Raw genomic sequence first — 22,921 nt, 5'->3', positions numbered from 1 at the left:
ATGGCCTGGTCTGCTTTGAGCCCAGCGCCATCATTACTCATTGTCAGAGTCTAGTCTTTTTACACTGTCATGCCAAACAGAACTGTACTGTGCTGGCAGCTCATTGTGTTGGCTCACTAGCACGGTTAAAGCAACTACGGTGGGTGTGTAGTCAGCCCAGTACAGCTTGGCTTAATAGAGTGAAAGAGGTATAAGGAATGTGCATGTGGCCCACCTGTGTACTTGGCGATGTTCTCCAGTAGAAGAGGGTACTTGGTGAGCCTCTGCATCTCCACGGGAATGATGTCCTTCAGTTGGAGTCTTCGACACAGTCGGTTACTCTCAGCCTCCTGCAAACGCACAGTCAAGTCAAAGAAAAAAGGCCGCAGGAATGATGAAAAGGGGCAACAAAACAGGCAAGATGCATCCTTTTCGCTCATGTACATACTTCGCCCACCAGTGACTTTAGCTTTGACAGAGCTAAATGGTTCCATGGTTACTTTCTACAACTTATGTTTTAAATGTGTCATTTATGTCAAATTCATTTGAACTTAAAATCAACAAATCATTTTTCAAATGCTACCATTGAACTCCTCTTGCTTCCCACAAACATCCCATACCCTGTCGCAGACATTGTACTGTAGAGTCTGCAGAAGTGAATTAGTCAAATACCTGGCCTAAACCTTGAGTAACAGGCAGTGCACAATAGCCCCGTGTGTACTCCAGTCCCAGCGCTGCCCTGTCCTCTTCTTTTCTCCTCCATTCCTCCACTTACCTGCATGAAGGAGGTGAAGCGCGAGTCCTTCTTCTGCCTGCTCTTGATGAGCTCCAGAGCGAAGGGCTGGTTGCTGCAGAATGTGCCCACCGCCTGCTTGATCTTCTCCTCCTCGCCCCTGCTGAACTGGAAAACACAAGCGAGCCAGGCGAATCAGGGTCAGTCACCATGGCAACTGCCTGGTTGTTGCGTGTGTGTGTGTGTGGTGGCAGTGTGCCAGATCCAGGGGTCTAAAATCTACCACGTACATGCTTCAACCAATTCCCTCCGACTATCAGTTGTCATGATTCTGTCACAGCTATATTTTGGTTATCATGGTTGTCTCCGCGTTCTGGCACGAATGGTTGCCGTGCACCACCCGAGTGGGTGCTTCACATTGCCGGTGGATAAGGCGAGCTTTCCCATTTCTATGTAAGCACTTTGAGCACCTGGAAAAGCGCTTTATAAAGCCAATGAATTATCATTATACATGTATAGACAGAGGGGTTTGCTAAAGCACATATATATCTGGGACCAGGTTAGTGGATGGGTTCCGCCAGTCCATCTGTGCCACACGATCATTTCACAATTCTACTTACATTCCGCAAAAACAGAGCAACCATCTTTACCCTCCAGTTCAAAGCCACTTAAAAAGATAAGCAATCCCATACAAAAAAGTGGAAGTTTATTCTGCAGTGAAAAGTAATTTCAGACAATGGCACCGCTTTTGTGGATTGTGAGAGAGACACTTCTCTCCAACACAATTATTACATAAATCATATTCCGTTGGGGAAAAGGCTTCAAAATAAAAAATAAATAAACGAGCTGTACTCACCCAGGACAGCAAGTCGTCTCCTATTTGGTCGATTACGGACGTCTCATTCCTTTTCCGAATTGTTACCATTTGCTCAGATATCCAAACTGAAATTCAAAATGAAAGGGAATGTAAGAGGGCCATTCTGTGTGTGTATGTGTGCGTACATGCTTGTGCATGTACATGTCTGTGTGTGTGTGCACTTATGTCCATGCGTGTAAGTACCATGCAGTTGAACAATGTCCTCCAGGTTGGTGAAGATGTTCTTGATGTCGGCAGGAGGCAGTATGCCCTCTCTGGTGAGCTTCTGGTAGAAGATATTGTCCAGCACTTTGAGCATCCGCAGGTGGGCCCTCTCAGTGTAGAACAGCTCTGTAGACACAGACAGCTCTAATCACTATTGCAGACACATACTGATAAATGACTACATTAGACAACCACAAAAGGCCGATAAAGAGTGAATGAGAACGGTTATTTCAGCTTGTTCTTTGGGGTTTTTTGGCCAAGGTTCCAACTAGGAAAGATGCATTGGTAAAAGTGATATACGAATAAAGTTTGCTTGATTGAGTTGTTTGTTTGTTCATTGCACTCTTAACTCGTTACACTCGTACCCGTAGACGGGTTCAAATAATCAGTGTCCAAATCTGCTAAGTGCCTAAATTGGGACGCAGTGGCTGTACAGTAACATGTTATACATGACGTCATTGCTCAAGGTCTCCGCTTCACAGCACAGTACTGGTTTTTAATTGACAGCGGTTCTAAGAAGTTGCCCCCATCCCTCTCGCTAACTGGTCAACTTCTGCACATTTTTTGTTGTCTTGAGTGAGGGAAATGCTGTATATAAATGATTACATAAAGAGGACTTGATGTATTTTGAAAGATGAGACGTTGAGGATTATAATATATACACTACTTTGATGTCATACAAGCAAACCAAACCCCTTTTAGTCCAAATGTGCACTTCATATTTCCAAACTCATTTAATATACAGTGCCATGACCACAATGCTTGATGTTGTACAAGATGACATGGCGTCATACCCTGGGTTGTTCTGAACAGAATGAGCCTATGTCGTATTGTGAAGAAATTTGGCAGCGAAAACGCATCTGAATGGACTCGTGACTCTACGCGCACCAAAATTACAATACGCTTCTCTGAATTGCCTTGAGAAAGCCCAACACTGAGATTGTATTATGTAACTTAGCTGCCCATGTTGGCAATAGAACACGCTTTCAAACGATGCCCACCTGACCAGATTGCGATATATAATGGAACCGTTTTAGGCCTGATCACTGACAACAATGAGACAGCCTATAGGGAGGAAGTCAGAGACCTGACCATGTGGTGCCAGGACAACAACCTCTCCCTCAATGTGATCAAGACAAAGGGGATGCTTGTGGACTACAAGAATAGAGGACCAAGCACACCCCCATTCTCATCGACGGAGCTGTAGTGGAGCAGGTGGAGAGCTTCAAGTTCCTTGGCGTCCACAACAACAACAAACTAACATGGTCCAAGCACACCAAGACAGTTGTGAAGAGAGCACGACAAAACCTATTCCCCCTCGGGAGAATGAAAAGATTTGTCATGCGTCCTCAGACACTCAAAAGATTTTACAGCTGCACCTTCGAGAGCATCCTGACGGGTTGCATCACTGCCTGGTATGGCAACTGCTCGGCCTCGGATCGCAAGGCACTACAGAGGGTAGTGCGTACGGCCCAGTACATCACTGGGGCCAAGCTTCCTGCCATCCAGGACCTCTATACCAGGCAGTGTCAGAGGAAGGCCTTAAAAATCATTAATGACTTCATCAGCCCTAGTCACAGACTGTTATCTCTGCTACCGCACGGCAAGCGGTACCGGAGCGCCAAGTCTAGGTCCAAGAGGCTTCTAAAACAGCTTCTACCCCCAAGCCATAAGACTCCTGAACATCTAATCAAATGGCTTCCCAGACTATTTGTAAAGAAAAATGTATTTGTTTTTTGAATGCGCTAAACAACAATAGTAAGTAATTGTGTAAAGGCGGGGTTGCAGGGCTGTTATCCAAATAAAAACTACAAGTCTGCTTGCTCTCGTACCTCAACGGCACAGCTAGGAGAGCTCAAAATAGCACCTTATAGTTGAAGACTATTCATTGAGTTGAAATTACATAGGACCTGTTCACACTTTGGAGAGGTGTGTGGCCATTTGGAGACACCAGTTAGACCGCTCACACAAACCCTTGTCAATTTTTTTTGTCTTATGGGTTAGGGTTACCTACCCCAAATTTGCCATTAATATTCTTATGTTACTGAATGCATCCAGATTAATTGAAGATTTCGTTATCAACAAATACCTCAAAGTGTACAGTAAATGTAAAATACACATAAAATCAACAGTATAATGTTTGGATTCAGTCTTGTGTCAGATTAGCTGTTTTGTCCTCACCTTGAGTCTAATAATTTTACAACAATCTCCAAACTGTTCACTTTTGAATGCTACCATGTTTATGCATATGCTTTCCATATTTCTTCTGTAAAAAACATCTCAATTTAGACTTATCCATATAGGCCAATTCCCAGGAGTGTAAGCGGTTAACACCGTGATTACTCCTAGTGAACAATAATCTGCCTACTAAAAAGAGTGAACACAGACATACAGTATGTACAGGGCCCTGGGTATTTCCTAATCATGCAAAGCCAATCACTAGGGCCCAGAGTTTTTTCTGGTCAGGTTAGATGGGCCCCATGTATTTATATTATGGTGACAATTCAAACAGGAAGTTACCGTTAATGACTTCCTGTCTCTTGATCTCGTGGGGCTGGAGTCCGGCCAGGACCTCTCGTCCCACCAGCTGCTGCCAGTTGAGGGGGTCATGCTCGGAGTCAGTGCCTCCTTGGTCGTCTTCACTCTGCACCTCTGTAGAACCAAGGCCATCCAACCTGGGAGATAGGCAGCAGCAGATACAGGGCTGGTTACAACCTTAAATACACCATCCGAGATAAATGGAGTCACGAAATATAACAGAAACTCATAAGGTCTCTAACCACAGCACTTCTGATAAAAGTAATCCACATTTTGTCCAAAAGAGGATTAGGACACTGACTAAAAACTCTAATAAACGATCTGACCATTGCCTTTATCAGAAGTAGTGGTAGGCCAAGTAGGTCAAAACAGAGAACAGAAAACACTCACCTTCTGATAGCCTTGGGTGTACCTTCAAGAATTCTGAAACAAGAGGAAACTATTAACTACGTGGCCTGCATGACAAAGCTCCACATACTCATACTCTGCCTGCATGAAACTAAAATGTCAAACCTATTAAAAAAAAGGGGGGACACAATAGGGGTAAAAAAAAATACATTTCAAGGGCTGACTGGAAAAAAAAACTTTTCTATCAACTGGAATGGAATTGCATTTTATATACAGAGGGTAGAAAATGGCACCCTATTCCTTATTTAGTGCACTACTTTTGACTGCATCCTAGGCCCTATGTTTTCCCCTCCTTGGGGTCCATCTTACCCACTCTCCCTGTCCTCCTCCTGTAGTTGGTCCAGGCTATAGGGGCTCAGGCTGTAGTCAAAATGTGTGTTTGGAGTGTACTCTAGACTGTCCAGGTCTCCAAGACCCTCACTCAGTTTGGGGAAGGCAGAGTTAGGGGTCCCAACTGAGAGGAGAGACAGAGATAAACAGAGCGAATAGATCAGTTACACTGTACAACTATCAGGCCAGGTGGGAAGACCATTACTCCAGCTTAGAGCGGGGACGATAAACCGATAATTGCCTTCCTCTTACCCAAGCATTTAGCTTCCGTCTGAAATTTTTGATGATTTAGCTACACAACGTTTCTGTAGATTGTTCTAAAATCATTATTTGGTCGACAGTAATAGCCTACGCATTATGTTAATTCCCGATAAGAAAGTATTTCGCTGTTGGCTGCTGACTCTCACTCCTTCTCCCCACTGTGACATGGAGGTAGAAATGCATTCTGAGAAACACAAGCATATGACCATTGCTCAAAACGCTATTGCAGGGAAAAGACAGTTTTCAAAGCTACTACTGTTGTTCTAGTTACAGAGAGGACAATCATAACTTTGTGAATAGATTATGTATTTCTCACCTCTTAATATTGAGTTCATGGCACCACTTTACAACCCGAGTAGGATGTAGTGTAGTATGGTTTTGATGCGCCGCAGAGGGGAGACAAGCGCACCATTCGCAATGAATAGGCCTACATCAAGTAGCCTAGGCCTAGCACTGGAAAGTGTTTGTCGGACATTAGCCTACATTTACGGATTCCAACTTCCACAAGTGGTGAATAATATACTGTTGCTTATAGGCCAATATGCACAAAGATGCCAAGCAAATTCTCTGAAGAGCCAAAATGAAATCTGATAATTCTGGATTGTATTTTGACAGGTCGCAAAATATAAATAATTTCCTGGATATGTTCGATGAAATAGCTACCTTTAAAAATAATCATATGATACCATCTCAGTTGTCTTATTTGGCACTGGAAAAAAACTGCCACTAACATAAAGTACCTGTCCATAAAGACTTATTACTAAAAAAAGTTTTAGCAGTTTATCGCTATCACAAAAAAAATAGATAAATTGATCACGATTTTGGTACATATCGCCCAGCTCTACTACAGCTACAATGACCCAGAATTAATAGGCAACATATTTACAGCTAACAATTAGGACATTAAACCAAATTCAAAGTGTCAGAGATGATGTCGGGATTTTAGTTAAAAAGGAGAGCACCGCAGACAAACCGTGCTCCTCAAACACTATGGGGAGCGTAATTGAATCAAGTGCAAGCAACGCAAGACCAATTACGCTCCCCATAGTGTTTGAGGAGCACGGTTTGTCTGCGGTGCTCTCCTTTTTAACTAAAATCCCGACATCATCTCTGACACTTTGAATTTGGTTTAATGTCCTAATTGTTAGCTGTAAATATGTTGCCTATTAATGTAGTCTAGAGACTAGTGTACTTGGTTTAGAATTGAGTATGTGGGAAGTGTGCTAGCTAGGGAGTTTAGTAGGTATGTACTAGCTAGAATCTAGTACAGTATGTGGTAGTTCAGGGTCGCACCAAACTCAGAGTCTCTGCTGCCTCCATCAGAGGCGTTGTTGTTGGTGGTGCTGTTGGTTGGCGAGGTGGCGTTGGTCGGGGAGGAATGTATGAGCTCTGAGCCCTCATTGGACTGACTGGCCCTCAAGCGACCCGCCTCCAGGTGCTCCAGGCAGGGCTGGGACAGCTGCTTCTGGGGCCGTGGCTTGTTGAGGTCCATGGCCTTGCCAACTGCTCACACAGACAGACAGGCAGACAAATCAGTCAGAGAGACAGGCAGGAATCCCCCATACAGTCAAGACAGACACAAAGAGAGGTAGCAGGAGTCAATACTACAGGATCCGTTTACTTTGCTGCCAGTCCTTCCTTTTTCCATAGTAACAAGATGACTTGTTTCGAATGTGGGTAATGATGACCATCTACCAATACAAAGTGACTATCCAGGGGTTCAGTAAATTGGGAGACCTGTAGTATAGTAGTGTTGGTCAACTTAAATGACAAAATGTAGGCCAGCGTGCTTTATAACGCAGACAGACTCACCGGACGTGGGGTCGACTCGGCTGGGCCGGCGAGGAGGCCCGAGGATGCTGGGAAACCTGGTGCGTTTCACCTTCTCCTCCCCTCCCTCCTTCTCGGTCTTGATGCTCTTCTGATCATCACAGATATCACATGATCAGTCAGTAAGAGAGATATAGTAGGAGTGCCAGTTAATAAAAACGGAGCTAGGTTTAGCGGAGGGTTCAGTGTAAGCTCATACCTTGATCTTGGGGAGGAAGTTGATGCGGACCCATTTGGACTCTAGGCCGCGTGGCTCTTTGACTTTCACGCCAAGGTGCTTCATGTACGTGAGGATGACATACTGCATAGTAGTGCTGCAACAGACCAACGAGGATTCAGGATTTAGAGACCAAAATTAAATTGCCATATTCTCTGTTTTATATACAAGTGGAAAAGATTGGGATTCATTTGAAGTGAACTACATGTTGACGTGTCTTTAGTGTGGCTTTGACCATATGCCACGAAAACAAGTGACGACGGCGGAAAGATGTCATGTCCATTCATTCATCATCTGGGATATGCCAGGACCATATAGCAGTTGAAATAAAGTTGTTATACAATGTTGGAAATAGTCCCTCGTGAATCTAGACAAGCTAGAGAAATGTCATTTTTTATTAAAGAGGTTGGCCAAGAACTCATGTAGCTAGATTTCCCCCCTGGCAAAGAGATACTCTACACACACAATGCAACGTCTGTGGTAACTGCTCAACCTCAAAATCATCTAATATGATGTTCTTGTCCTCTTTCATGGTAGTGAACTGAAACTACATTGTTGGTCTCCGGTCTGACATGTAGAAATGACACAGATAGTGGTTAGAAAAACCAGAGTCTGTAACGCCCCTAAGTGTCTCAAACCCCTCAAGGAGTGCAGTGCACTACACCAAATATTGTGTTTAGTGGGACAGGTAGGTTCTACATGAATTTGTCCAATAATGCATTTTTTGGGGTTTTCTGGTTGTAAAACGTTGTGCCTTACTGAACACGATCATGGTCTCCAGTCTGAGCCTGTGACCTTAACGTCTTTTATTGACAATCCTCAAAACATCACACTGACTAAAATCGATGGATAGTGTTAAATGTGTATGGCCCATATCGGTTCTTTCCTATAGATAAACAAAAGATAATCCTCTCACCATTTCTCCTCCTCTGTGGATTGAGTTGTCAACCTAAAATATGTCAAGAAATTCAATTAGAACAAATTCTATTACACAGAAAACTATTTTAAAACTATCTAAACAGAGTACAAAAAGAAGTTCAAACAATTAGAAGTAGTAGATTTCCAATACATTTTCAGCCTCAATTAAAAACATGACAGCAAGTGAAACGGAGTGTGGCTACTAACAGAACATCCTCTATCTTGGTGATGATGTTTTCAGCACAAGCACGTTCTCTCTCCAGTGCTACCCGGTCTCTGACGCGCTCCGTGTCCAGCCGGGCCAGCTCCCCCTCCGCCAGGGTTAGGCCCATACTGCGCTTCTGCCTGCACACCCCACAAACCAGTGTCAGATCCCACTTACAGTATGCTTATAATAACTAATATCATGCTTACATCAACTTATACCATACTTATAACATGATTATATCTTACAGCAGGCTTATGCCAACATAGTGTACATTTATAAGCCGAGCAGCGTATAAGACCAGCACTGAGTGTTTATCAAGACAAACAGCTATACTATCTACAAGTCTTTACATATGACTAGCACATAGGCACCAATGGGAAAGGCGGCCATCTCAGAAGAGCGTGTGCAAGGTGACTGACCTAAAGTCCTCCAGGTTCCTCTGGATGTCAGGGAGCTGGGTGTCCTGCACCATCTGGACGTACTGTCTGTTCAGCTCCTCAGGGATCAGCTCCGTCCTCCTCCGGTCTTCAACAGCCACCACACAACACAGTAACACGGTTAGGAAGTGGGGTGGCAACAAATACAGCTCATCAAAGAGAGAATTCAAATGTGCAATTCTCATATAATTACTTTGTTCGATGTCTTAACACCTGATGTAGGATTAGGTAGATAGGTTAAACAACCTACCACACACTTAGAGGCACTTTGTGATCATGCTGCTATTACAGGGTTGAAGTAAGGAAACTTGAGTCGGCTATATTTGGAATTCCATTAACAATAGTCAATCCTCAATATACCCAGAAATAACTTGGCATGGATTTGTCAGCCAGGGAAACTAATGGAAATTAAAGGAAAGCCACAAATACTCACCAAGGTCAGAGGATAGGGACTCGGGAACAGCTACTTTTAAATTCTGTATGAAAATAAGACACATTCAGATGGGAATTAACAAAGCCAGACTTGTTAATATGTGGCTTACCGAAACACCAGAGTAAAAATACTTGACATTTAACAAAAAGAGTAAACCGACTGATACGTGCTGAACAATTCCTAAATGTATGCCCTGTGTGTGTTAGTAGTGCATAAGAAATCCAACTAGACAAGAACATTTCTGGGATCTTCAAGTAGTCTTATCGGTCTTAGGCAGCATAATATATTGTATTGGGAATCAACAGAACAGTGGATCAGAGAAATTACGGTTCCAGCTGTGGAGAAATGTTTTACCACAGGGAGAGGGGACTCCTGACAGAATCACCAATAATCTTATCACACAAAACACACTGCTGTAAAATAACAGTGTTGCATATCATATCAACACTGTCAGGGGATGTAGGTTTTTATCACAACTATGGTGGGGGAGACCATGACTTCTGCCCAGTGGTGGAAAAAGTACCCAATTATCACACTTAAGTAAAGATACCTTAATAGAAAATTACTCAATTAAAAGTGGAAGTCACCCATTAAACTACTACTAAGTCTAAAAGTATTTGGCTTTAAATATATTTAAGTATTAAAAGTAAAATGTACAAAAAAACAAAAATGCTTATATTAAGCAAACCAGATGGCACACTCCAACAATCAGACATAATTTACAAATAAAGTATGTGTGTAGGGAGTCCGTCAGATCAGAGGCAGTAGGGATGACCACTTGATAAGTGTGTGAATTGGACCATTTTCCTGACCTGCTAAGCATTCAAAATGTAACAAATACTTGTGGGTGTCATGGAAAACGTATGGAGTAAAAAAGTATATTATTTTCTTTAGGAATGTAGAGAAGTAAAAGTTATCAAGAATATAAATAGTAAAGAAAAGTACAGATACCACAAAAAACTACTTAAGTAATACTTTAAAGTATTTTTACTAAAGTACTTCACACCACTGCTTCTGACACAGCTCTGTGAGTTTTGTGTAATAACAACAGTGCAAGTCTGTGCTGGCTTGGGCCTGCAGTTTGGGTAAAAGCTAGCTGTGATCCTGTACTGACTGTGGATGAAAGCCGCTCGAGACTACAAGGCCCGTATTCACAAATAGTCTCAGAGTAGGAATGCTTATATGATTATATGGATAGGTGGTACCTGATCTTAGACCAGCACACCAACTCAGACGCTTGGTGAATATCGGCCCAGATGTAGGCTAGTTCAACTGTACTCTACTCACAGCTCCCCGGTCGATGAAGAAGTTGTGGAAGTCCATGAACACCCGTCTGGTTTCTTTGGAGTTGGTCTGCTTGCACAGGTCAGCGTAGAGGTAGCAGAGCTAAAGAGAAACATTTCCCATGATCAATGAGAGATGACAAACACGTTGTACACCATTATGTCTGCGTCAGCACTGCACTGATATCCCATTTAAAAAAAAACTTCTATTGTTGTCTGTAACTGGTCACAACACAAACATGGTCAGGTGAGTGAGTGTGTGTGTGTGTGTGGGGGGCTCTTACCAGCGGTGCAGGGTCAAACTGGGAGACGACATGATGCAGGAACGCTGCCAGGTGGGCAGGTCTGGACTTGAGCAGCTCCATGCTCTGGAAACAGCTGCACTGGCCATTGACCTGAAATACACAGTGTGTGTGTTACGAGCTAGCTTGACCTTGTTAGAAAATCCTCTCTGTGAGGCTCGTCAGACTGTCACCCTTTTACGGACAGATTTTTTTTGGGACATGCCCTTGCATGCTCCGCTGTGTTTGTAAAGAATGTTAAAAAACAAAAAGTTTTCGATCAATAGCAAATAAATCAATAGGCCTTCGATTTTAATTTTCAAAGCCAAAGAAGTTATACGTTTTCCCTTATTTTGGATGTATTTAGGGCCTACCTGTTCCTGATCAGAGTCAAAGTAGTCGTCCTCAGCTCCGATGATCTGGGAGACAAAGCGTGAGGGGCTGCTAACAGTGGAGGGGGACAGGGAGTCCTGGAGGGGGGAGGAGAGGAGGAACACACAGCACTTAGATCTCTCCCTCATTGAGCGTTGACTGCTCCTTTCACTGAGGTGGCCAACAACATCTACCATCAAAGGGGTGTTGAATGAAGGTGGCTCCACATCTGCAGAGCATTAGTCATGTCCATTAGACACTAAATGGAAAGAATTTGACTGAAACAGAGAAGGACTACCTGGACTTGTCCAATAAGAAATGTAATTTTTGTTTTACGTTACAAAACGTTTTGAACGTTCAGATGAGCTAAATCACGTCTATGCTCGCTTCGAGGCAAGCAACACTGAGGCATGCATGAGAGCATCCGCTGTTCCAGGCGACTGTGTGATCATGCTCTCCTTAGCCGACGTGAGTAAGACCTTTAAACATGTCAACATACACAAGCTGTGGGTACGGATTACCAGGACGTGTGCTCCGGGCATGTGCTGACCAACTGGCAGGTGTCTTCACTGACATTTTCAACATGTCCCTGATTAAGTCTGTAATACCAACATGTTTCAAGAAGACAACCATAGTCCCTGTGCCCAAGAACACAAAGGCAACCTGCCTAAATGACTACAGACCCATAGCACTCACGTCTGTAGCCATGAAGTGCTTTGAAAGGTTGGTAATAGCTCACATCAATACCATTATCCCAGAAACCCTAGACCCACTCCAATTTGCATATCGCCCAAACAGATGACGCAATCTCTATTGCACTCCACACTGCCCTTTTCCACCTGGACCAAAAGGAACACCTACGTGAGAATGCTATTCATTGACTACAGCTCAGCACTCAACACCATAGTGCCCTCAAAGCTCATCACTAAGCTAAGGATCCTGGGATTAAACACCTCCCTCTGAAACTGGATCCTGGACTTCCTGACGGGCCTTCCCTAGGTGGTGAGGGTAGGTAGCAACACATCTGCTACGCTGATCCTCAACACTGGAGCTCCCCAGGGGTGCGTGCTCAGTCCCCTCCTGTACTCCCTGTTCACCCACGACTGCATGGCCAGGCACGACTCAAACACCATCATTAAGTTTGCAGACGACAACAGCGGTAGGCCTGATCAACGACGAGACAGCCTATAGGGAGGAAGTCAGAGACCTGTCCGGGTGGTGCCAGAATAACAACCTATCCCTCAACGTAACCAAGACTAAGGAGATGATTGTGGACTACAGGAAAAGGAGGACCGAGCACGCCCCCATTCTCATCGACGGGGCTGTAGTGGAGCAGGTTGAGAGCTTCAAGTTCCTTGGTGTCCACATCAACAACAAACTAGAATGGTCCAAACACACCAAGACAGTCGTGAAGAGGGCACGACAAAGCCTAATCCTCCTCGGGAAACTTGGCATGGGTCCTGAGATCCTCAAAAGGTTCTACAGCTGCAACATCGAGAGCATGGTTGCGTCACTGCCTGGTACGGCAACTGCTCGGCCTCCGACCACCAATGCCCTACAGAGGGTAGTGCGTACGACCCAGTACATCACTGGGGCTAAGCTGCCTGCCATCCAGGACCTCTACACCAGGCGGTGTCAGAGGAAGGCCGTAAAAATTGTCAAAGACCTCAGCCACCCCAGCATTAGACTGTTCTCTCTACTACCGCATGGCAAGCGGTACCGGAGTGCCAAGTCTAGGACAAAAAGGCTTCAACAGTTTTTACCCCCAAGCAATAAGACTCCTGAAAAGGTAACCAAATGTCTACCCGGACTATTTGCATTGTGTGCCTCCTCCCAACCCCTCTTTTTACGCTGCTGCTACTCTCTATTTATCATAAATGCATAGTCACCTCAACTATACATTCATGTACATACTACCTCAATTGGCCTGACCAACCAGTGCTCCCGCACATTGGCTAACCGGGCTATCTGCATTGTGTTCCACCCACCAACCCCTCTTTTATGCTACTGCTACTCTCTGTTCATCATATATGCAGTCACTTTAACCATATCTACATGTACATACTACCTCAACCAGCCTGACTAACCGGTGTCGGTCTGTAGCCTCACTACTTTTAAAGCCTCGCTACTGTATATAGCCTGTCTTCTTACTGTTGTTTTATTTCTTTACCTACCTATTGTTTACCTAATACCTTTTTTGCACTATTGGTTAGAGCCTGTAAGTAAGCTGTAAGGTCTACACCGGTTGTATTCAGCGCACGTGACAAATAAACTTTAATTTGAAATGTTTTCAGTTGCATGCCCTAATGAACATGAGCCAGGTCAGTCTTACCAGGTCTGGAGTGTCTTCTGGGTCGGGGGAGTGGCAGGAGTTGAAGCTGTCTCGGGGCGTGCTCTTTGGGCTGTGGTAGGACAACAAGTCTCTTTGGCACAGGCTCTCCGGGGAGGCAGATGCAAAACCACGGAGAACCTGCAAATGGATAACATTGGGTAAGCTATCAAAAACTCATCGAGCTAAACCTGGGTCTTGTTCATTAGGCACCAAATGGAAGAGACTAGACTGAAACAGGGGGTGATTACCTGGACCTGTCTAATAACAAACTATTTTCATTTGCGGTTGCGTGCCCTGATGAACACAACCCAGGTTTGGGACAGAGAAGTGGGTTGTGGTGTACTCCTCCGTGAGATTAAGATCACAGTTGACTAATTCATTGTCCCTAATAATGTATTTACTCCACAGCTATGCCCACACACACCAGCAGAAGTTGAAAGTGACACTTACAGGGGACATCATACTGCTGCTCCATGAGAGTTCATTGCTACTGTAGGAAGGTGTGTGGTCCATGTCTACCATGCTTCCATCATCTCCATCACCCAATCGCAGAGCATCCTTAGAATTAAAATCACAAAGTCAGTCACGTGCAGTAAATATAAATATTACCCAAAACGAAGCATTTTTTTTGTTATATTTAACCTTTATTTAACTAGGCAAGTCAGCTAAGAATAAATTCTTATTTACAATGACGGCCTACCCTGGCCAAACCCTTACAACGCTGGGCCAATTGTGTGCCGCCCTATGGGACTCCCAATCCCGGCCGGTTGTGATACAGCCTGGAATCGAACCAGGGTCTGTAGTGAAGCCTCTAGCACTGAGATGCAGTCTTATACAGCTGCACCACCCGGAGCGTTACATCTACACTATATATACAAAAGTATGTGGACAACACTTCAAATTAGTGGATTAGGCTATTTCAGCCACACCCGTTGCTGACAGGTGTATACAGCCATGCAATCTCCATAGACAAACATTGGCAGTAGAATGGCCTTAAGAGCTCAGTGACTTTCAACATGGCACCGTCATAGGATGCTACCTTTCCAACAAGTCAGTTCGTCAAATTTCTCCCCTGCTAGAGCTGCCCCGGTCAACTGTAAGTGCTGTTATTATGAATTGAAAACATCTAGGAGCTGTGAAGTGGTAGGCTACACAAGCTCACAGAATGGAACCGCAGAGTGCTGAAACGCCTGCCCTCAGTTGCAACACTCAATACAGAGTTCCAAAATGCCTCTCGAAGCAACATCAGCACAAGAACCGTTCGTCGGGAGATTCATGGAAATAGGTTTCCATGGCTGAGGAGCCGCACACAAGCCTAAGATTACCAAGCACAATGCCAAGTGTTGGCTGAGTGGTGTAAAGCTTGCTGCCATTGGACTCTGGAAACGCATTCTCTGGAACGATGAATCACGCTTCACCATCTGGCAGTCTAAAGGACGAATCTGGGTTTGGCGGATGCCAGCTACCTGCCCAAATGCATAACGCCAACTGTAAAGTTTGGTGGAGGACTAATGGTCTGGGGCTGTTTTCATGGTTTGGGCTAGGCCCCTTAGTTCCAGTGAAGGGAAATCTTTTAACGTTACAGCATACAATTGAATTCTAGACAATTCTGTGCTTACATTTTTGTGACAACAGTTTAGGGAAGGCCCTTTCTTGTTTCAGCATGACAATGCTACCCTGCACAAAAGCGAGGTCCATACAGAAATGGTTTGTCGAGATCGATTACCCAATATCAGGGCCCGACCTCACTAATGCTTGTGGCTGAAGGGAAGCAAGTCCCCGCAGCAATGTTACGACATTAGTGGAAAGCCTTCCCGAAAGAGTGAAGGCTGTTATATAGCAGCAAAGGGGGACCAACTCCATGTTAATGTCCATGATTTTGGAATGAGATGTTCGACGAGCAGGTTCCGCATACTTTTGTTCATGTAGTGTATATTGTCATGTTTTCAAAGCATATAGTGTACATAAATTGAGCAGAACATGCAGATCAACTACCTTGGTGAAAGAAATATCATGGTTAGGCTCAGATTAAAACTCGGGCCCAGAGTTTTAACTGGTAAGGTTATAGTCAGAGAAAACTCATCGGCCTGATCATGGCACTCACAGAAAACCACAGATTCTCACACTAACTATTAGTTATTAACAATACATTCTACAATATTAAAACGTCAGATACAGTATGTTTTTGTATTTATTTATTCAGGGAGTGGGGGGTGATGCGAGTTACCTGTGCTCCCCCAGTGGCCTTACTAAGCTGGCCCTGCAGCTGTGGAATGTGCTTCTTGGCTTCCTGGATGTCCTTCAGTAGTTTGGGCGTCGGATTCCTGCTGTACTCCTCCTTCATTGCCTGTAGGGAGGGAGAAGGCAGCGGAGACACTCAGTCAGACATGATTGGAATCCAAAGTAGCCAAGTCCATAAAATCTTTTTACTTTAAACCGTATAGATTTGTACTAATTTACAAAAGTGTTTTTTTCAACACACTTGCTGTGGCTATACTGTGCTGGTAATGTCATGTTGACACACGTAGTAGCAGCAGCGCAGTAATGTGCTTTATTGGGGGTTGGCTGGTTCTCTCTGAGTGGCTTCCTGCTATAGAGTGACTGTTCTAGTCCAAAACCACAGGAAGTCTTGCTCTTATCAACACAAGCCACACACACGCCAGTGTTGTCCTGAACGTCTCAAATCCTATTAGAATACAATTATAGGACAAAGACCATGACTTCACATGCTTCAAAATTTGATCTCATCAAACTACAAAACATTGACCTCATATGTCCAGAGTGAGCGGTCTCTGAAAAACACTTTATAGACCAGGACCTGTATTTATAAACAGTCTCGAGTAGGCATGCTGATCTCAGATCAGGTCTCCATGAATTCTTACTTATAATGATCTAAAAAGGCTAAACTAGATCAGCACTCCTACTTTAGACAAGATCAGCACTCGTACTCGGAGACGCTTCATGAATACGGGCCCCAAATTTTGCATATGCCCAAATACTAACGGAGATGGTTTCTCCTGCACCAGATAGAATGCTCACCTGTAAATCTTCTTGCTCTTTGGACAACATCTTCTGCAGAATGTGCACCTTTTGGTTGTGTACGCTGTTGTTCTCTTCCTGTACAATGGGAATAAGACACACGGGGCTTGATCAGGACATGGAACCAAACACACAGTGGAAGAAATGAAACATTGTGTAAAGAAGCAGGGGAAGACAAGAGTTTAAAGGAACAAACAAATGTAAACAAACCCTGAAAAGCAGACAGGCAAAGAGGGATGACATGGAGAAAGAAGATGGAGCTCAAAGGAGGAATGCAGCTCAGATGTTAAGAGGCGGTCATACCCATATCGGTAGAGGAGAGGTGATGCGGTCATGGGGGCTGTATGGTCGCTCCCCCATTGGCTGTCCAGGGGAGTTTGGAGAGGTGACAGAGGACGACCCTGTCGGGGCCCCCAGGAACACCACCTTAGCCTCGCCCTCCAAAAGGGGGATCTGGGGCAACCCAGGGGGTCGCCCCAACACTGTGAGAGCCACATAGGAGCCCGCTGAAGAAATAAGATGGATACGGAGGTATGGTAAAAAAAACTAAAACTAAAAGTATGTGTAATAATAGGCCTAATCCTCACTATCATTACATTACTTTCCTAGCCTGGCCACAGATGTTTGTGCTGTATTGCTAACTTGTATGGTATTTGGCACAACAACGGCCATATGAGCTGGAAATACAGCACAAATAGGAACCAGGCTATGACTTTCCGATATCAATAACAAGCAATAAAACTAAAGTCACTCTACAATGCATACATTTTATGAGCTTTACTACTTCCACGTGGTTTGAATGTGTTACTAGGGTCCCGTTCACCTGGAAGAAAGGAAAAAAGTCATAATGTGAGAATTCATTCAATGCTGCCTGGAAATCAAATGAGTTAATTCATCCACCCCTCTTCACACACACACAGTTTTTTTGTGTTTTTTCTAATCCAACCAGCAGGTGGCATTGTGGAGCTGGTGTTTTGGCTTGAAACCTCAGATCACAAAACAAAGTTGTGTGACTGGAGCATATAAGGAGAAGGCAACAAGGCACCTGAGTCATGATCAGCAGGCAAGAAACGTATCCATAGAGCAGAACTTTTCATTTTTCCATTTCAAAACATTTTCAGTTTTATGCCAATTGAACAGGACCCTGCAACTACTATGAAAGTGGTATGTATAATTTGTAAGTCGCTCTGGATAAGAGCGTCTGCTAAATGACTTAAATGTAAAATGTATACAGTTGTGGCCAAAACTATTGGCAAACGTTTCTTAAATAATTCCCTATTTCTTTTTAAATAAGTTGAAATTGGCTACCTAGCTTATTCAAGCCCATTTCAAAATACAACACTGGCCACTTAAGACAAAAAAAAGAAGCTATTTATCTCAAAGATGTCTAGAATTGTATAAGTTTGGTGCTCTTGTAGGAAGTAATCACTCCCCTACTGCTGACTACAAATGATCTGTAGCTGGGCTAATAACCCACTAACTAGCAAAGGATATGAATAGAATGTGCACATGTTGCTACATGCAACCCTTGCTTTGATCTCAAAACAAGCACATCTACTCATGACCACAGCTGTAAACACAGTCCAGTTCAAAGTAAATGGCACAGATCCATGTATGGCAATGGCCTATTTGCATATAGGCCTACTGCAGCACTGATTGGCTATGCCGCACTGGTCTGCATAGAGGTCTTTGTAGAGTATTGGCTGAGTCATGCGCAATACACCAATGCTTTCTGCCTACAACAAAATCTCTTGCAAAGTTGGTTTTGTTTTAGTGTGTTGCATTCAAAGTGACTAATGTAGAATGATGTTCAATCTCGTGCTTCTCTCAGTGGGCTGATATTTCTTCAGCCCTCTGCGCTGCAGTCCCAGAGAGTTGCAAAAGGTCTCGGGCTACGGCGCAGAAGCACGCAACTTAGAGGGAACATTTGTGGGGACCAAAAGTTTTTTGTCCAATTTTAACATGTTTTTAAATAAATAAAAAAGTTATTTAAGCAAAGTGCAAGGGTGCCCTTTATTTTTGGCCGCAACTCCATAGATTAGTGTACCTTGATGATCCGGTCACCTGTCTGTACACCCGCACGCTCTGCAGCTCCATCTAGGAATCAGAGGGGACGAGAGTCAGGAAAACACAGAACGGTGTATAAGATGAACAATGTCCAAAATACCCATTACAATACCACTGTTTGCACTACAAAAGTAATGTTGAAGTACATCCTATATCGTAACATATCGTATACCATAACTAGGGCTGAGTTTTTCCAGACCTGACCAGGAGAAACTCCGGGCCCCTAACCATAACAGTGGTTGTGGTGCTGAAGGGGCCCCATTAGGCTACTCCTCCCCAGACAGAGCTTTAGGAGCCCAGAGAGAGTGTTCATTATGAGAAAGCATTCAGAGGAATATTATAGGGTCAGGAGACAACGAGACATAGGTGGCACCAGAAATGAGTGCCCGTGCCATCACAACATAAACACCAGTGCGGCTTTATACACACCAGTCTGGAGCTTAGGCAACCAGGCAGAAATTCCTACCATGTCAAGGTACTGCTTTATATGTGTGCTGTAATATTATCCTGTTGCAAAGAGTATACAGGTATTTTATATCCATCTAACTTTGAAAGTGTGGGAAACGAGTCATGACATTTGACAAGAAATTTGACTGAAAGGAGTGATATAGCGTAAGCTTGTATTAATAAAGTATATGAATGCATTACTGCGTGTTAGCACCTTTGGGCTGTGTATGGGATACTGAGAAGCAGCCTACACCGCTTGTGTCCACAGCAAAGATAATATCCTTCACAACTTCAAAAATGGGAGAAACATGACCAAGCACATCCATAAGAGTACACACACATTGAGAACCCGAGCTCTTCCCTTTTCTCTCTCGCTCTCGACACTGCTTTACATTGAGACCTGTCCCCAATGTGTGCAGCTCACTATGCATCAACTGCTGGCCCAGTGACAACAGACATCAGCCTCTATAAGGGACAAGAGCTGCCCTGGATTCAGGGCCTGCTAGAATTCCCATCTCTTACACAGATTACATGGTAGTACATCAGAGCCTTAAACTAACATCCTGGATAGTTCCTGACTTTTTAAAAACTTTTTTTTTTTTTTTACAGTATTTGGCTGATGGTCTGGTGCTAAAGTTTGGCCCTGTGACCAGGTACATACATAAAAATAACTATTGAGGATGAAAAGTAGCGAAGGCAAAGACCACGGCTATTCCCATCGTGGGGGTGAGTTGACCTTACCCTCTTTGACGAGCTGCACAAACACAGGGTTGTCTCCGCTCACCGTCAGCCCAAAGCCATTCTCATCTTTCTGAATGATCACACATCGCTGGACAAGCCCTTTGCAGGACAGAGAGAGAACAATGATGTCACATACAGGGCCTCACTTTCAGTTCAACACAGGCCAGTTTAGTAGGTGAACTCAGACACACAGTAGTGTCGTGTGAAGGGGAGGTAGCAGGCCTAAAGAACAACACTGTGAACCGAGGGTGAAGGATTCAAACGAAGACGACTACTACACTCATTGGTCACTGTAACGGTTATGGTCAAATAAGTGCAAGTTATTGAAATCTGTAGGCTAATCTACACACATCTGTTAGCAAGTGGAGAGTTAGTGGAAGAGTGTATGTAGTGTGTTGTGATGTCAAGGCACTGCAATCAAAACCACACAAAATCATTGAACCAAAAGGGCACGCACACACAGGCACGCAGACAAACATAAGTGCATGCACAATTGACCTCCCCCCAAGACCTCTTGTACTGGGAGAGAAGAGCAGACAGGTGTTTGGAGAGCAATAAGTTAGTAATTGACTGGGATGGACAGAGTCAGTGTGTGGAAAACTGGTACTGTGTACTCCTCGAGTTTATCCAAAAGGCAGGCTGTGGAACGGTGGAGTACTGGCTGGGTCTTGAAGGGGAGAGCAATGCCCACAACATTCACACACAAACTGCTGATTCACTGCCATGACATGATTTCATGAGTGACTTAAGTCTAAGTTTTGCCTACACTTTCCACTTTTGCACCACCTGCGCAGTCAAACAAAAACACTACTAGCTGGCCCTTAAACCTTCCTTTATTATTGTTGTGACAAAGGTATTGCCGCCAATGCAGTGTGTGTACACCCAAGCAGGGGGGCAGTGCAAAGAGTCATGTGGGTGGGACATTGGTCAGGGGTATAGCTGACACGGATGGGAGGGTGGGAGCAAAACGAAAGACAGAGGCTGGGCCAGGCGAGAGGTGAGATCCAAGCCCTGGGTTGGGGGTCGGTAGGAGCAGAGGGGGGTCAGAGGGAGAAAGAGGGAGAGAGAGTGAGAGAAACAGCACTAGCAGTTTCAGCCAGCCTACAGGCAGGCAGGTAGCTAGCCTAGCAACACCAACCAACACCAACCAGGAGCAGCTTACCACAGGACTCTGGCTTTCCCTCCGCTAGAACACAGTCACTCTTCTGCACCAGAATGTCTGGCCCACCAGAACACAGGCGGGGGAGGCATAGCAACACAACACCCAACAGAACAACAACCAGTGCAAAAAGAAGAGACAAATCAAAACAATAGAAAGAGAAAATTATAGGAGAAAATATGGGGACAGAAATCAAATAAAACATTAGCAAATAAACAATGAATGGGATGGAATGACAGGAGTGTAGCTGTCTGTGTATGAATGAAGTAGCTATCTAAGGCACAATGTTTGACTAAGCCTATATGTTCTAATGCGTTGTTTGTGGACTTGTCAAAGGTTTTGACACAGTTGATCATTCTATATTATTGAGTAAGTTGTCCTCAATAGGCATGGGCACTGTATGTGGTTTCAGAAAAATCTCAGTAATAGAACCTATTGTGACAGAAGGGGTCAAATCTGAATTCCTTGAAGTGAATAAAAGGGGTACCCCAGGATTCGATTCTGGGGCCACCATTGTTTACACTGTATATGAATAACTTTGGAAATACTGTGAAAAATACACTGCTCAAAAAAATAAAGGGAACACTAAAATAACACATCCTAGATCTGAATGAATAAAATATTTTTATTAAATACTTTTTTCTTTACATAGTTGAATGTGCTGACAACAAAATCACAAATTATCAATGGAAATCAAATGTATCAACCCATGGAGCTCTGGATTTGGAGTCACACTCAAAATTAAAGTGTAAAACCACACTACAGGCTGATCCAACTTTGATGTAATGTCCTTAAAACAAGTCAAAATGAGGCTCAGTAGTGTGTGTGGCCTCCACGTGCCTGTATGACCTCCCTACAATGCCTGGGCATGCTCCTGATGAGGTGGCGGATGATCTCCTGAGGGATCTCCTCCCAGACCTGGACTAAAGCATCCGCCAACTCCTGGACAGTCTGTGGTGCAACGTGGCGTTGGTGGATGGAGCGAGACATGATGTCCCAGATGTGCTCAATTGGATTCAGGTCTGGGGAACAGGTGGGCCAGTCCATAGCATCAATGCCTTCCTCTTGCAGGAACTGCTGACACACTCCAGCCACATGAGGTCTAGCATTGTCTTGCATTAGGAGGAACCCAGGGCCAACCACACCAGCATATGGTCTCACAAGGGGTCTGAGGATCTCATCTCGGTACCTAATGGCAGTCAGGCTACCTCTGGCGAGCATATGGAGGGCTGTGCAGCCCCCCCAAAGAAATGCCACCCCACACCATGACTGACCCACCGCCAAACCGGTCATGCTGGAGGATGTTGCAGGCCGCAGAACGTTCTCCACGGCGTCTCCAGACTGTCACGTCTGTCATATGTGCTCAGTGTGAACCTGCTTTCATCTGAAGAGCACAGGGCGCCAGTGGCGAATCTTGGTGTTCTCTGGCAAATGCCAAACGTCCTGCACAGTGTTGGGCTGTAAGTACAACCCCCACCTGTGGACGTCGGGCCCTCATACCACCCTCTTGGAGTCTGTTTCTGACTGTTTGAGCAGACACATGCACGCTGGAGGTCATTTTGCAGGGCTCTGGCAGTGCTCCTCCTGCTCCTCCTTGCACAAAGGCGGAGGTAGCGGTCCTGCTGCTGGGTTGTTGCCCTCCTACGGCCTCCTCTACGTCTCCTGATGTACTAGCCTGTCTCCTGGTAGCGACTCCATGCTCTGGACACTACGCTGACAGACACAGCAAACTTTCTTGCCACAGCTCGCATTGATGTTCCATCCTGGATGAGCTGCACTACCTGAGCCACTTGTGTGGGTTGTAGACTCAGTCTCATGCTACCACTA

The 22,921-nt window shown here is 44.5% G+C and overlaps 1 protein-coding gene across 5 annotated transcripts in view; it reads right to left on the bottom strand.

Moving 5' to 3' along the window:
• The window catches only part of LOC115141492 (rho guanine nucleotide exchange factor 12-like), a 73,229-nt gene that overhangs the window by 8,281 nt on the left and 42,027 nt on the right, over positions 1-22,921 (bottom strand). For 4 of the 5 annotated variants that reach the window (XM_029680395.2, XM_029680396.2, XM_029680397.2 and 1 more), the window contains 26 exons: positions 21,098-21,154; positions 19,936-20,034; positions 18,728-18,777; positions 17,446-17,503; positions 16,984-17,186; positions 16,681-16,758; positions 15,869-15,988; positions 14,092-14,199; positions 13,642-13,779; positions 11,312-11,407; positions 10,941-11,051; positions 10,661-10,759; positions 9,374-9,416; positions 8,923-9,028; positions 8,503-8,640; positions 8,294-8,326; positions 7,360-7,474; positions 7,143-7,251; positions 6,624-6,833; positions 5,049-5,193; positions 4,722-4,754; positions 4,314-4,468; positions 1,773-1,919; positions 1,569-1,654; positions 755-880; positions 215-329 (listed from right to left, as the gene is read on the bottom strand). In XM_029680395.2, the coding sequence (XP_029536255.2) occupies positions 215-329; positions 755-880; positions 1,569-1,654; positions 1,773-1,919; positions 4,314-4,468; positions 4,722-4,754; positions 5,049-5,193; positions 6,624-6,833; positions 7,143-7,251; positions 7,360-7,474; positions 8,294-8,326; positions 8,503-8,640; positions 8,923-9,028; positions 9,374-9,416; positions 10,661-10,759; positions 10,941-11,051; positions 11,312-11,407; positions 13,642-13,779; positions 14,092-14,199; positions 15,869-15,988; positions 16,681-16,758; positions 16,984-17,186; positions 17,446-17,503; positions 18,728-18,777; positions 19,936-20,034; positions 21,098-21,154 (2,778 nt within the window). The remainder of the gene's footprint in view (positions 1-214; positions 330-754; positions 881-1,568; positions 1,655-1,772; positions 1,920-4,313; positions 4,469-4,721; positions 4,755-5,048; positions 5,194-6,623; positions 6,834-7,142; positions 7,252-7,359; positions 7,475-8,293; positions 8,327-8,502; positions 8,641-8,922; positions 9,029-9,373; positions 9,417-10,660; positions 10,760-10,940; positions 11,052-11,311; positions 11,408-13,641; positions 13,780-14,091; positions 14,200-15,868; positions 15,989-16,680; positions 16,759-16,983; positions 17,187-17,445; positions 17,504-18,727; positions 18,778-19,935; positions 20,035-21,097; positions 21,155-22,921) is intronic. The other variant, XM_029680399.2, reaches the window with a different exon arrangement.

Source organism: Oncorhynchus nerka, linkage group LG14 (assembly GCF_034236695.1).
Source record: "Oncorhynchus nerka isolate Pitt River linkage group LG14, Oner_Uvic_2.0, whole genome shotgun sequence".
Classification (NCBI taxonomy): Eukaryota; Metazoa; Chordata; class Actinopteri; order Salmoniformes; family Salmonidae; genus Oncorhynchus; species Oncorhynchus nerka.
This window is presented reverse-complemented; position numbering and strand designations above follow the sequence as displayed.